Raw genomic sequence first — 16,440 nt, forward strand, 5'->3', positions numbered from 1 at the left:
GATTATTATTTTGGGAGACAATAAAGATAACACAGACATATGCAAATTTTCAGTAATCTATTTGTTATATACTGATAAATTTAAGCTATACATTCTAGAGTAATTTATGCAAGATTGACTACTAATTGCAATATTCAGGCTACATTTCTTAACATATATAACTTGAAGAAAATCTAAAGCATATTAACAATGGACATAGAACTTTGTATGTCAGATTCTCCTTATAAATTCTTGAGTGTGCATGCTACTTCCATGGAATTCAAAGGGATTTGTATGTATGGTTCAGAGAACAGTTAACCCTCCTGAAATGAGAGGTAGCACTTCTATGTGTCTCCACATCCTTAGTGACTGATTCGTGTCTCGTTGATTTCAGTGGGAACAGGACTATGCCTCGGTGTGTAATTAACATAAAGCTATGTATATATGACAATGGAACACGGAAAAATAAGAGATGATTGAGGATATGCATTTGGTGCTCATCACCATGGTGTCTGAGCACCTGTATCGTATCTGGGTGCATCTTAAATGGTGGTAACATGCTGACAGTTGGGGCCTTCAGGAAGCATTCATTGGTTTGTCCACCTGGAAGGGGGAGTGGGGGGGGGGGGGGAGAAGATTATCAAGAATGAATTTGTGATACTGGACTTTGATGGGTATTTTAGCAGTCTTATAATTTAATAAAGTAAATTGAACTAATTTTGTTACACTGGAAAAAATATTGCATTTATACTATTCCCTTAGGCAACAATTACAAATGTTTACTAGTCTATAACTATAAAAAATGACCTCAAACATGATTAAACCAAGACCATTTAAAACTGTTCTGTTTTATTAGAGGCTAGATGTTCATAAACAGATATTTCCTTGTGATGTTACAGTATATGTCTGTCCTCATGGTAACCTGATTGCACATTGTTGTTGTTAACACACTTTTCCTTACAATAGGTATAAACCAAGTTTTATCATAGTTTAGAGAGCAGCAAAACTGAATTGAGATAAATGATTTAGCTAGGCTTTTTCATTACCCTACATGTAAAGATAGAGCTGTATATGATGGAGAATCAATGTCAATAAATATTCAAACAGTATGATCAGATAATCAAATATTAACAATGTAAAACTGTTGTTTAAAACTCAAAGTAATGGCATTTTGCAGTGTTCCCTTTTGGGTACAAATGCAAGAGAAATATGTTTTATGTTCAAGGTATCTGTACTCTTTAAAGCTGTGAGCCACAGAACCTCCCAGGATATTGTATTCCGGTTGCATCATGTTGTCCATAAACTATTAGAGCCTTTTCTCATTATGAGTGAAGTTCACCTCTGTGCAGTAGACCAGCACAAGGCCTACTGCACATACATTAGTCCCATGTAAAAGAGAAGTAAATGATACGCAGGGCATGTGCCAGCTCTCAGCACAGAGATGATATTCCCCATCTCAGTATAAAACGACTTCAGGTCTAGAGATCTGCTATCACACAAAGAATGCTAACACATTTACAGGAACCCAATGACATGATTTCTTTGGCCAAGATTTCTGCACATTGGTGACACTGTTAACACTTTGCATGAGGGAACAGATTCAAACATTTTGTACTATCGAACAAGATGGCTATTAAAGCTAGATTACAAAAAGTATTATTTGACCATTTTTTCACATTTGAATACCAGTTGCTTTTGATTCTCTATTACATATGATAATTGCTTTCCTTGTCCTGTAGAATAGTGTCTAACAAAATCACTACAATAAACTCCCATTTATCCAAATGGCCTGGGGGACATCAACAAGTTTCTGATATCCTGGCATTCCGATGAACAGCACTGATTAATTAAGGTAGGGCTACATGGGGGACGCACTGATGGATTCAGATAACTAGGTTTTTCAGATAAAAGGAATTGGGATAACTGGAATTATACTGTATTTACCTAAGTTACATCTGGCCACTTTATGTACTGGTATAAGACTTTGTCACACCAAGTAAGCAACTGAACAGAGTGTGCAATAGCACAATTACATAATATAATGGCAGAAAAGAAACCATTGAGAAGAACCTCTGTGCCATCTCACCACAGCTTTCTTTAATGCCATCTGACTGCAAAGGAAAAATGTAGCTCCAGGAAATTCTGAAAAACAATGCATTTGGTTATAATTGGGTCACTTAAATATTTCAGTTAGAATGTTCTTTTTAGTTACTCAGTTACAGTCCTGAGTGATTGCAGCTGTAGATACTTAAGGGGGAAATTCATTAATGAATTTTTAGCCCATAATTCTTCAGCATCCAGTATCTTCAGTAGCTATAGTCCAATCAAGTTGGGAAAACTTTTTCCTTAGTCATAGGCAATAAACATTTGTTAATTGTAGCCTAAAGCAATGAAATAAATATAATTTTTTCAAGTGTTGCAAAACAGATTACGTTAAGTGATTAGATTAAATGCATGCTTGCCAAGATATCCATCAGATGACAGTCTTACACATTTTTTTATCATCGTCTTTCTGCCAGTACAAATCAGTGAATACTGCATGTAGTCTTTTAGCTCTCTGCTTATCTGCAGCTCAGTTTGCTACCTGTGAACTGTCTCCTGTGAGAAGATAGAACTCCCTCATAGTTATGTGGATTACTTTCATGCAGGAACTTTTATTTCAGATTTTTATTAAAAACAAATAAAAATTAAACTAGCCAACAAACAACAAATTCAGAACCACAAGCATCAGTTGATTTCTCTCTGTTCCTTAAGATTTAGGGTACTGTCTGCACAGAACCATTCTGTATGTTAAAGCTTGGTTCAGTTTCTCTCACATGCAAATCCCTAATTTGTTTTCAGTGTTTCACGTTTAAAAAAAAAAGTAAGGATTTTTCTGCTCTTCTGTTGGCGTTTATGAAGTTACTTTCAACAGGAGAGAAACTGCCTACGTACGCCTAAACCAGGGTAATAGTGTTCAACATATTCTTCACACCTCTGGCAGGTGGATTCCAAAAGGGGACAGAACCATTGTCCTACCTTTTTCTCACCCTCTTTGGCATGGTGCACCCTTTGAGCGTACGAAGAGCATGATCTGTTGAGGACTACAATTGTGGATGGTCCTTATGTGGGCTGCACAAATGAGTGTGTGGCTCTTTGTACCATTCCGCCTCACAGTCTGACCCTAGGTTCCATTCATTTATCCTTGTGTAGTGCTATTGATGGCAGTGGAGTGACACAGGTGTAACTGAGAGCCTGCAGAATCATCATTACTGGTGATGATCTGCTAGATGGAAAAGATTCTGCTTAACTCATAGAGCTCAGCTTGAGTTTGCAGGGATGACAGCTGGGGGAGGGGGAACTGTACTTGTAAGCTAAACACACTTGTTATAACTATCTGTGATAGCAACCAAACCTGTAATCTGTAGTACCATGTTTGCAAAGTCATTTTTAAAGAAGAACCAGACACTAAGGATTAAGTGAGTTTTTTTTAAAGCTCTCTGGGATGTTTGAATGAACGATGCTAAGACAGTGCAAAGACTTATCGCATTTGCTCGATAATAAATGCTATAGCTATAGTTAAGCAAAAAAACCCCACTCCAATTAAAACTCCTTGTTTTAACTTGTTCAGAACTTTCAAGGGGCCACTGTTGGTATAGCTCGCTTGAGGGAAATATGTGTCTCATTGAAAAATTACTATGCAATCCCCTGCATTGTCCTACCTCCTGAGTAGGACTGAGTGATAACTCACCCCAGCCCTCCTGCATCTAGCCCCCGAGTAACTCTCACCTCTCAGGGAGCAATGGGTAATAAATACACTATCTGAACCCCAAAATGCCCCATTTAGAGCTCTCAGCTCCCAGGAAGGACTGCATTATAGCATAGTAGAACCTCAGAGTTATGAACACCTTGGGAATGGAGCTTGTTCATAACTCTTAACAAAACATTATGGTTTGCCTTTCAAAAGTTTACAGCTGAACATTGACTTAATACAACTTTGAAACTTTACCATGGAGAAGAAAAATGCTGCTTTCCCTTTATTTTTTTTAGTAGTTTCTTTGACACAGTACTATACTGTATTTGCTTTTCCCCCCCCTCTCTGTGCTGCTGCCTAATTGTGTACTTTCGTTTCCAAATGAGGTGTGTGGTTGACTGGTCAGTTGGTAACTCTGGCGTTCGTAACTGAGGTTCTACCATACACCCAACCAAACATCCCTCCTAATCTCCCGATGTTCACCTTCCCTTCTTCTTGTTTAGTGCATTACGTCAGAGAGGCCCATTTGTGGCCAGTGACAGCATCTGTCTTTTTAGTAGTTTCTAGAGACAGATGTGATTCTGATTTCCATTACTCCAGCAGGGACACCCAACCAGGTAGCTGGACACCTACTTAAAGTGGCCAGAGCACTTTTGGAGAAACAGGTACGAAGACAAGTGAGGAACGAATGGCGTATATTTAAACATGTACACCATATCAGAAGCTGCCCAGAACCATTCACTGTAACAGACACTGGGTAGCATCAAGTGTGTAACAGCTGCATGCTATGACAACATATTACCAGAATTCCTGAAAAACCTTTGGCCCCCGCTTGGTCCTACAGCGCATATTACCCAACATTGAGAGAATTTTTAGCCCTGACCAAGCTGGCTTTCACTGAGGCCGTAGCACATGTGACTAAGTACTTGTGCTGACCAAGTTTGTTGAAAATGGCTTCCAGAAAAACTTGAAAATAGGTGCTGTTTTCATCGACCTAACAGCAGTGTATGATACAGTATGGCACACTGACCTGCTCGTGAAGGTACCACGGGTCCTGCTACCTTGGGTCATAGGCAGGGCTGACTTTAGCAGGTGTGGGGCCCCACACCGGGACGCGAATTGTCTCCCCCCGCCCCAACTCCGCCCCAGCCCTGCCCTGACTCCGCCCCCTCTCTGCCCCATTGGATCCCTCCCCAAATCCCCGCCCTGGCCCTGCCTCTTCCCCAAGCACGCCGCATTCCTCCTCCTCACCCCTCCCTCCCAGGCTTGCGCTGATCAGCTGTATGGCGGCGCAAGCGCTGGAGGGAGGGGGGAGAAGCAGGACGCGGCTTTTTTTTTTTTCCCCCCGCTCTGCCGGCAGCCCCGGACGTTGCGGGGCCCTCTTAGGCGCGGGGCCCCATTCTGGGGAATCGGCCGAATCGGCTTAAAGCCGGCCCTGGTCATAGGCATCATTGAACTGTTCCTCTGCGATAGGCAGTTCAGAGCCCATATGTGGGAGAAGATGAGTGCTTGGAGATGACAAAGCAATGGGTTACCCCAGGGCTCTGTGCTTTCTCCAACCCTGTTCAACCTTTACATCAATGACTTGCCCATAACGGAGTCATGAAAGTTCATTTACACAGATGACATCTGTTGCGGTACCCAGGCCCGGACATTTCACAAGCTTGATGCCACCTTAAACCGGGACATGATAAAGTTAGCTGACTACTATAGGACTTGGCACCTCCAGCCAAGCATCTCCAGTTTGTTCCATCTTCATCACGCCAGCGCAACCCAAGAACTGAATGTTTATCTGAATGGTCAGAAGGTGAAGCATGAAGTAGAACTAGCCTATCTAGGTGTGACCTTAGAGCGCACACTAAGTTACCATGCCCACCTGAAGAAGACAGCAACTAAAGTCAAGACGTGTAACAATCTTCTTAGCATGGCTTCCAGTTCTGAGCAACATTGATCCTCCTAGTATCAGACGATAGGTTGCCACTGGCAAGTTACTGGAGAAAGTACGTGCCAACACAAGCCTGCCCCTGCACAATCACCTTTTTAAACCACCAGCTTGCACGTTTGCCGTCACGTCGCCCATTCTGGTGAGAGGAATGGATATCTGTTATAATCCCCAACCAGGCCCTCGTCGCCGACCCCACAATCTTCCCGCCTGGTTTTGACCTTCCCCGTCGCTAATGGTCCCTGTTGAACAGGTTCTCTGGGGCCTTCGTGACAGCCCTTTGTGCAGCTGCAGCACAGCATAGACGATGACGCACATTGTTGATGAATGCCTGCTGACTAGGTGTAACGGTGGCCTAGGAGAACTGCACCACGCCACTGAAGATGCCATCGCTTGGCTAGATGACTATGCACACGCTTAATAAAATAAATAAATAATTGCAGCATGTGACTTAGGAGTTATCTACATTTAGAAGGCTGCAGAGGTGCAGCTGCACCAATGCAGCTGTGCGGCTTTAGTACCTACACTGATAGGAGGGCTTCTGTTGCTGGCATAGGCACTCCATCTTGCTGAGAGGCAGTAGCTATGTCTACAGGAGACGCCCTCCCATCAACATAGTGCTGCCTACACTGGGTAGTTAGGGGTATAACTATGTCATTTGGAGTGTGGATTTAGTAATACACCTCTACCCCGATATAACGCCACCCGATATAACATGAGTTCGGATATAACGCGGTAAAGCAGTGCTCCGGGGGAGGGGGCTGCGCACTCCGGTGGATCAAAGCAAGTTTGATATAACGTGGTTTCACCTATAACGTGGTAAGATTTTTTGGTTTCTGGGGACAGCGTTATATCGAGGTAGAGGTGTATTGACATAACTGCTAGTGTAGGCCAAGGCTGAGTTAGACTTGGATAGATGACACTGTCATTTTTGATGACACACAAACTTGTATTTGTAATTTACGAGTTAGTGACTCACAAAAGCTCTATGCAGGTCATCTTACAAAAATAATTAATGCTGTAATATTTGTGCTATTTTCTAGTCATCAGTGTACACTAGACAGTAACCCTTGAGCTGTTCCTACTTTGCATCTCACTAAGGTGCCTCTTTCATAGTGAATTAGATCTAATTTGAACCGCGTCATCAAAGCCCACAGTTTGGGTGTGTTGTCAATTATCTCTTTTTTGTAAAGAGATCTTTTCGTTTTATGTAATTTGTTAACTACACTAAACAAAGGTCAATAGAGCTAAGCAAGCATGTTGTTTACAGTGATCATAGATCTAATTTCCAATGCTGCTGTATTCATTTTCCATATATTGCTTACAAACACCCATCTACTAATGAGTTCCCTAGCTAACATGAGATAAAAAGAAGCTGAAGTTGAAGGTTGTCATTGGGATTGTTCTTTGGCTGTGCCTCTATAGATAATGAACAACTGCATAATAAAGGACACAGATGGGCCACATACTCAACATAATTAACACTCTGCTAAAATTTATTTCGTGATGATCTGTTGTGTGATGTGATTCTTTTCCACAATAACTTCATAACAAAATTGAAACGCCCTGGGATAAAAAGAAAACAGGTCATCAATCTAATTTATATACATGAGACATAGTTAGAAAGAAATTCACTGCGTATAAATAATAGCTTACCTGAGTGGAAGATGTTTATGGTTGAAGATTTGTTGTACAGCAGGACTTTTCAATATCATGCTTTCTTTCACATTATTTTCATAAAAAGCGGAAATGACCATGAAAAGAATTAAACAAAACTGGCAAAATAATACTAGTATGATGCACTAAAACATATCTGTTTGCATTATTATAATTCATTAATTTGAAATGAAAGATGTGTTTCCAGGAAAGACTGTTCATCACAAGGACTTATGCTCATGTATGTGTATCTTCCCCAAAACAAATTAGCCATTCCTACTGTTTGTAATAATAAATAGTGTAAAATTGCAATTAAGAGTTGCAAAACATGTTGGTAGATTTAGAATGTAATTATGTTCACAGATTACCGCAAATAAAAAAAAAGTCAAATCAAACCACCATGGGAATCAATTACAATGACTGATATGAAAATGTAGCTGTTGAAAATATAGCCTGTTCCTTACACTCAATTCTACTTATTTCTCCTAAATCTCCTGATTAAAAAGTGTATTATGGTTGAAAACTGATTTTATTTCAAATTTTCAGGTATATGAATTGGCATGACATCAGGGGTTGGGTTGACATTAGCAGCAAAACATTAGAGGAGGAACCCCATTTTTAAACACTTGATTATAACTTATAACAGGAGCAAATACAAATGTTTTGAGATTAGCAAAAGCTCCGTACATAAAAGTGAATTACCATATAGTACTGTACAGTGCATAAAAGCGAATATTACAAAACAAAATTTAGCCATTGTTGAACAGATAACTATTTTCCCCACCGTTCTGGGTCCCAGAAAATTCTTTGCCTTACTGTGTCCAGACCCCTGGCATACAACCTGGAACTGTGGGGCCACTGAGCCCCTTAACTCTCCAGCCTGGGCTGTCTCTCTCAATGCTTTGCCAGTGAAAAGCAGCAAACTCCTCCAGGTGCTGTTATCACACGGCCACCGGCATACAGAGACGCAGCCAGTGAAGTTGCATGAATGCTCTCTAAGCCACTCATCAACTGTACAGAGGGAAATGCCAGCAAATTCCCCCCAGTTCCCAGCCTTGCACCCCAGAAATGTACCCTCTTACACTGTTCAAGACAAAGCTCATTAATTAGTTTGCTGCTTCATAGTGGACATGCACCAGCCTTGTAATCTGAGCAAATTCCCCAAACATTTTAGACACACTCACTGGTAAAGATAAAACATTAAAATAAGTTTCCCGACTACAGAAAGATGGATTATAAGTGGTAGGCATAAAGGTCAGAGATAGTTACCTAAGAAATAAAAAGTAAACACACATTCTAAATCCTTTTCTTGCCCCACTGCATGTTGCAGGCAGGTTACTGTTCTTAATACACAGGCTGAATTCCCTTCTCAGCCTGGGACCAATCTCATCAGTTCAAAATCTCTGTCTTCCCAGTGTTCTTGCTGCCTTCAGAGTAGATGGGGGAAGTGATCTCATGATGCCACTGGCCCCTTTTTGTACTCTCAATTCGTGGGCCTGGAAAAATACTGGCCCAGGCATGTCCTGGTGAGCTTTGCTGAGTCACAAATCCACATTGTCTGGGGCTTGCATAATTGTCTCTTATTGAATTGTAAATCTCTTGTTTATAGTTCCCCTGCTGGTCAATGGCTGGTGATGGTTGTTTAACACCAACCTGGGTATGGGTCACCTCCTTTGTTGCCACTGGTGAGCTAGCTGTGGGCGTCTCCTAAATTTACCACATATTTCAATAATAACCATATAGCAAAATCTCATAACTCCATATATAATGATGATCTGCATTTTTTCACAGAACAATGAGTTTTAGAAGATCATGACCTTTTATATGATACCTTACAAGGCATTCTTTGTATAAAATATAACCATACACTAGTATTGGGGTTACAGGGCATATTTTGAGGTACCATATGTCATGCTTACAAATAAACATTTAATATGTATGGGCTGACTGAATTGTGGCTAGTTTTCTTCCATGAACATATAAGTGACCATGCTCTCTAGCAGCCTCGATTCAATTTTGCATCTTTTAGTTTTTGCCATGACTTGTGCTTCTCTTTTTAGACTTCCTCTAATTGGTTTTCCATGCCTGGAATCTCTTTTGGCTCATATGTGGTCTTTGTTATAAAACATGCGGCTGCTAATAATTCTTTACTTCTGTGCAAAAGCAGATGGATTGGAACAAATTCATACTAGAATACTGTGGCTCTGAGCATTCTCATGCTCCAGGTACAGGGCTCCAGTTGAGATACCGAATGGACAGTGGTAACCCAGAAAAGGGACTGGAGAACCAGTTCCAGGAGTGATTCCCCCTTTGTTGTTGCCCTACACAGCCCATGCTGCTAGTTGCTCACTATTTCACACTTCTGTCTGTGGCCTCACAGAAGGAAATGAAGAATACATAGTGGAGAGTTATGCTCTCAAAGTAAAGTAGGAGAGTTGAAACACAATAATCTATTAATAAGGGTTGTGTGGATTTTGTAGTTGGATGAGCAGGGCAGGTGCATCAAGTATTCAGTGATAGCAATGTTTGAAATTAAGTGAATATTAGAGGAAATTCTGCAAAACTGGGATTATTTTTATGAATAATCTGGCCAAACATGCATTTCAGAAGTGTGCAGGTATTTATTTAAGTTCCTGTGTGTGTGTGTGTGTGTATATATATATAAATTCTGTGGGAAAAGACTAAGAATTTGCCAGTTTTGGGGGGAGGGGGGGTTGTTTAACTTTCTTTTTAATGCATTTCAAAATCTAACAACATTATATATCATGCTGGATATGCCAATACATCAAAATATGTTATAAAAACATTATAGATATAAAACTTTAAGAAAAATATGGTTTTTATCATTTGTGTGCAGTTGGTAGAATTTACATATGCAAAACCCATTACCTGTGTGGGCATATGATCATGCCGATATACTCTCGCAAGTGACACACAAAGGGGAACGTTAAAAATATGGCCTGTAAAATGCTACATAGAAATAGTAATAACAATACTTAGCATTTATTTAGCATATTATATCTTCAAGGTGCTTACAAATATGAATTGATTAATCCTCGCATCTAGTAGTTAATGTAAGCATTTTTAGGCAATGTATTATCTTCATTTTACCTGTGGAGGATTTAAGACAAAGGGCGGTTAAATGACCTGCCACATTCTGTGTCAGTGCAAAACCTGGGAGTTCTTGGCTCCCAAAGAAGGTTGTGTTCCTTGGATAGCAAGATGACTAATCTGTGTCTAGTTCTGCATTGCAGATGGTCTGCTCCCTGAAAATATAAACAAAGTCTCTTTTATGCTGAGATGGGAGTAAACAAGAACTTTTAAACCCTCAAGATTTGGTACCATTCATTTAAACCCTGAAGAGGCAGCTTAATATTGTTACATTAATGTTTGTCACTTTCTAATTTCGAATCTAAATAATTGGTCATTAAACTACATTACTATTTTATCTACAAATTTGGAAACAGAACAGTCACCACATAAACAATCATTGTAACTGAAGTACACTGCTTTGAGGTCAATATAAAGCAATAATATAAGAATGATTGGCAGCATGAGTGATTTTTTTTTTCCTCACAGTATTTTTCTGGACCTTTAAAATCCATGTATCCATTAACAGTCATGACCCAAACTCCGAGTGCTATCTGCCCCTCTGGTAGCTGGTATTTGTGGGACAACGACAATGTTTAGTGCAGTTTGTTCTTTTGTTTAGTGTCCACTTCTGCGACAGCTACATACTTCAGTTACAGAGATCAAAACAGAAATGAGCAAAAACAACTAAGAACAAAACTCAGTCAAGTGCTAAACAAAATAAATGGGTCTTGTATTGTGCCTAAATTGCCTGCTAGATGGGTTGCCAAATTTAAATACATAACGTAATTGGAAGAGAGAGCAGGAGCTATCTGCTTATTCCACACTGTTCCCAAAGGAGCTGCATGCCTGTGTATGTGTAGCCCTATTACAGCTGTACTTAACTCCTGATGAATGACCACATTTACTTTACTGATATAAAGCCCAGACATTTGGGGTCTATACAGGGCTGGGTTATGGATTAGGCACTATAGGCTTAGGGCCCAACATTGAGGAGTCATGTGATAATATCAGAATTTATGGTTTAATTTTTGATAGCCCTCATGGTTGCAAAGAAAACTTTTAAAATGTGAACCAAGAATCTGAAGACAGCTAGAAACAATAGCTCTGACCGGTATGAACTGGCATCTCAATGGGATGTTAATTCCAGAGGTCACTGTGCTGGGATGCCCTGCCAACACTATTTCAAGGGACAGGAGTCTGCATAAGAAGCATGCAATCAAAAATAAAAAATTACGTATTTCAACTATCAGGTTAATATGGAGAAAAATAAATAGTTATTCTATGAGCTCTCAGAAATCAATTTCTAGATTTGAGCTCTGCCTAATCTATCTGTCATTTTGGTGTACCAGTCACAGTGGTAAATCTATTTGCTGGTACCAAGTTAGGTTCTGATCTGCAATCTTGTTTGCACATGACTCCCATTGGAGAAGAGCAGGCTGCAAAATTTGATTGATTGTTTTTATTCAAAAATGCTTGTGAAATTTTTCTGTTCTCTGATGAGCTATAGATTTAAATTTATTAAATGACAAAAGTAAAAATTCAATGAAAAACAGAACTGAGGTTGTTCCGATATTTTGTGACCCCTCCCCCCCCCCCCCCCCCGCCCATTTTCTGACCAGCTCTATATTGGAGACGACCGTAATTTTGATTCAAGAGAATTATTTGATTGGGGATATGCAAAATGTGCAGGTAAGTGTCAAAAAAGGCCTATGTAGCAATCTTTCTGATACAGGAACATATCTCCAAAATAGCTAGTCAATGATTTCAGAGTTTAATTAGCACTGGTGTGTTAAATGCATGAAAAAAGCATAACATATGTTTTTATGACATATTACAAATCAAGTTTCTATACATTCAAAATCAAGTTAGATTTGATTTATGTAATTTTATTTTTTAATTTATCAAGGCTTTTGTTTCCTTTTTTGTTGCAGGGATGACATGTCAAGCCCGAACTTCGTATACCGAAGATGAAGTTCTCTGGGGTCACCGTTTTTTCCCTGTGATTTCCTTAGAGGAAGGATTTTTTAAAGTAGACTATTCCCAGTTCCATGCAACATTTGAAGTCCCTACTACGCCCTACAGTGTGAAAGAACAGGAAGAAATGCTTCTTATATCTTCCCCTTTAATAGGACCAGCTGTAAGTAACAGTAAAGAAAGGAATAATTCTGTAGAATGTCTAGATGGTCTAGATGACATTAGTACAAAGATACCCTCAAAACTGCAGAAAATGACTGGAAGGGAAGACTTTCCCAAAAAACTACTAAGAATGAGTTCTACAACCTCTGAAAAGGCCTACAGCATCGGGGATTTACCTATGAAACTTCAGCGAATAAGCTCAGTTCCTGGCAACTCAGAAGAGAAACTGGTATCTAAAACTACAAAGATGATGTCAGATCCTATGAGTCAGTCTGTGGCTGATTTGCCACCAAAGCTTCAAAAATTGTCAGGAGGAGGAGCTAGAATGGAGGGAAAACTTCCACCCAAATTGAGGAAAATGAATTCTGATCGCTTTACATAACAAGAATAGACATTTAGATATTATTTAAAGTTTGAATTATTAGTCAATCCAATTTGGGCAGGAAAGCAAACTCTCTGAAAAGAGTATAATAGCTAAAAGGTGAAAGTTTCCTAAGCACTACATGCAAACTGGGACAGCAGTGTTCTTCCCAGATAATGATGTACTGTAAGTATAATGTTATGATTAAAAGACCTGAAGTCCTGACTGAGGTCATAGGAGAGCAAATATTAATTGGCATGTAGTATCACAACAAGCATGCAATAATAGTGTGCAATTTTTGCATATAGTTTTCTGGCATGATTCTTACTATATTTATATTGTATATTCTGAAAATATGTAAAGGGGGGTGTTATTCTCTCCTATATTTCTTAAGGGTAAGTAGTAGGTAAAACATGAGTAGGAAACTTTCAGGGCAAGTTATAATTTAATTTAAAGTATATTTATTTTTTCTGATGTGGATTGTGATGTTTTGTTCAAACAAAGTAGTTATGGTGCATGTTTTCTTTCTTAAAATAAGGCTATAAGCATTAGTCAATTCCAAACACCAAATTTCTTAGCCTTAAATTATTTGCCATTTTATAATTTGCTTTAATAATTTATTTGTTTTTTTCCCCCTGCCATTACAATGCTGGGAGAATTTAAAGTGTACTTCATAAGAGGTGTTAGCAAAAAATTGTACTATTTAGGGCTGGGCAAAATATCTCAAACAGAGTTTGCGTTTTAAGTACAAAATTTAAAATAAAATCATGAGATCATTTTGTTTCATGACTAATAATATTAGTGTAACAAAACATTCAAAATGGGCACATTTGCTTGATTTTCTGATGTAAGTAGTATCAGTCTGATAGGAAAATGTAAAATCAACTACTTAGACTTTCTGGGTGAAATTTTGTCCCAATTACATCAAAGGCGAAATACTGATTAGCTTCAATGGGGCTGGGTTTTCACCCTCCACATTTAGGACCCAGTCATGCAAACTGTTACTTGTGCATCAATGGGACGACTTGTCTGATTAGGGACTACTCACTTGAGTAAGAGTCTGCAGGATCTTTTGCTTTAGTTTTCCAACCAAATTGGAATCTCATAATCAGAATTATTTTTCTGAATTTTCAAAAATTGCTAAATCATTTACTGAAACACCAAAAAATGTTAATGCTCTCTTATTGTCCACTAAGTCCATCTAGGCAACTTTTCCCTCTCTTTTAGGGGAATTTTTCCCTCTTGCTTTCTATATGGTGATAATATTTTAAACTGATAAAAATACATTTAGATGTGTTTTGAAGTGCAAAAGGTCAATTCTTCATAAATGTATTTTTGAACTTGTTTTATTTTTCATTTCACTTCGTTCTAAATTCTCTTGGCAGAGATGAGCCAGCCTGGTGGGCATAATATTGGTACCTCCAGCCAACCATGGGTAGGTAGCATTTTGGTACCTATCCTCTGCTTGGAGTTGACCCAGTTCTTCCACTAAAAGTTGAACTTCTATATAGTGTACATCACAGCATCTGAAAACACTCATTCGTTGATGCTATATCATTACTAGAAGTGGTGCTTTGGCACGGTTCCTGCATCTGGTTTGGAGTTTCAGGAATAGGTCTGGCTTTCTGGGTATCTTCAGGCAGCGAATATTTCTATCTTGGCTCATCTCTATTCTATTCATAAAAGGGTCAGTGTGATTAATTTGACCATAAATGTGTAGCTGGTGCACTTTTGGAAACAGGGTAATTAAATAAGACAATAGCAAAAATAATACACCTCTACCCCGATATAACGCTGTCCTCGGGAGCCAAAAAATCTTACCGCGTTATAGGTGAAACCACGTTATATTGAACTGGCTTTGATCCACCGGAGGGTGCAGCCCCGCCCCCCCGGAGCACTGCTTTACCGCGTTATATCTGAATTCGTGTTATAGCGGGTCGCGTTATATTGGGGTAGAGGTGTAGTAATAATTACTACTAATCCTGATCTCAAAGTTTGGGATGTAATTTTTATGTAATTATCCAAAAGTACAGTAGTTTTTACTTTCAGAACATACACTGTTATGATGTTAACTGTGTGGTGTTAACTGATTTCAATCATGTATTGGCAGTTCTGACAAAGGGCTTTGGACCATCTGAAGTGAGAGAGTGCACATTTGTAGTACGGTATAAAGAAGTAATAATAATAGCAGATCTACCAATATCTGGAAAAATTATTTTTTTATTTTATTTTGTAATTGGTTGCAAGGAATGAAAAATAGGGAACCTACACTGCTAGGTACTCAGCACTGTTCACCATCTGCCAATTGTGTACTTAAGGATTTCACATTTACTTACCGAGTTTTTCAGAGTTTATAATGATCTGTGATCTACATTGCATGCTTGTTAGACCTTTGGCTAAACTATCAGCCCTTTGCACATTATTTGGGGTGTGTAGTAGTACCATGCTGTAAATGCCTGGTGAGCAAAATTGTGATGCGTTAAAAGATTAATTCTGACAGCTTAGTTGTCCCCTTGTTGTTGATACTTTATGACAGGCTTTCTTACAAAATACATTTGACATCTGTGCCATACAAGTCTGAAAATATCCTGTCAAAGCAATTTTTGGCACCTCTTATTCCGTTGTGTAAGTTTCTGCAGTGTGGAAGTTGGGCTTTTAAAAAAAAAAAAAATCTTACCCTTAAGATATTAACTTTAGCATTTGCTTTTGGGAAACTTTGGAGAAAGTTTGTGCCAGAATATCAAGTATATTTTTTAAAAGTAAATAAATTATGCTAGTGGAACCTGAATACAAATGGTATGAGAATTAGAACTGTTGATAAAATGCAAGTGAACCACAAATTACTTAGGTCATGTCTACATGACAAAGTTTGTTTGGCATGCAGCTGCAGACTTTTGAATACACTTGGGCACACGCACACTTGGGTGCTTGTGTTGGCGCTGTGCATACTCACCGCAAGTGTAAAATGGGGTGCACCAGAGGTAGGTATCCCAGTATGCCCCATGGCACCATCTGGTGCAATGCCTTGTGGGATATTTTTACTGGGCTTTGTGAAATACCAGGGATTTCTGGGAACTAGGGGTCAATTTTCCACCATGCCACTTTCTTCGTCCTGTAGTGCTTGCCCCAATCCCATAATTTTTGCACCATTTTTAAAAACTTCCTCAGTCCTGCAAACTGTTTTCCTGTCTCTGCCATCTCTGGCAAAAGCCTGGACCCTGCACAGCTCAGCACAATTCTCATGAGCGTTGCTAATACAAGACGAACAATTCTCCTGTATTTGCAGAACTTGAATGAGTACTACTACAATTGGTCATGCAGTGAGGAAGATGCAGAGATGTTTAAGCACAATAACTGGATACAGATAGACATAGCTGGGGGGGGGGGGGAGGAAGAGATCCAGAGGAGCTCCACATGGTGAATCTCTGTGTCTGGGCCTGAGAAACTAGCACTGATCAGTGAGATTGCATCGTAATGCAGGTTTAGGATGACGAGCAGTGGCTGCAGAACTTTTGGATGCAAAAGGCCATGTTCCTGGAT

General features: G+C 39.3%; 1 protein-coding gene across 1 annotated transcript in view; it reads left to right on the top strand.

Moving 5' to 3' along the window:
- KCNJ3 (potassium inwardly rectifying channel subfamily J member 3) overlaps nt 1-12,921 on the top strand; it is a 188,965-nt gene extending 176,044 nt beyond the window's left edge. Inside the window, exon 3 of the mRNA XM_065413244.1 lies at nt 12,335-12,921. Within this exon, the coding sequence (XP_065269316.1) occupies nt 12,335-12,921 (587 nt within the window). The remainder of the gene's footprint in view (nt 1-12,334) is intronic.
- Nucleotides 12,922-16,440: the final 3,519 nt, after the last annotated feature.

Source organism: Emys orbicularis, chromosome 11, assembly GCF_028017835.1.
Source record: "Emys orbicularis isolate rEmyOrb1 chromosome 11, rEmyOrb1.hap1, whole genome shotgun sequence".
NCBI lineage: Eukaryota > Metazoa > Chordata > Testudines > Emydidae > Emys > Emys orbicularis.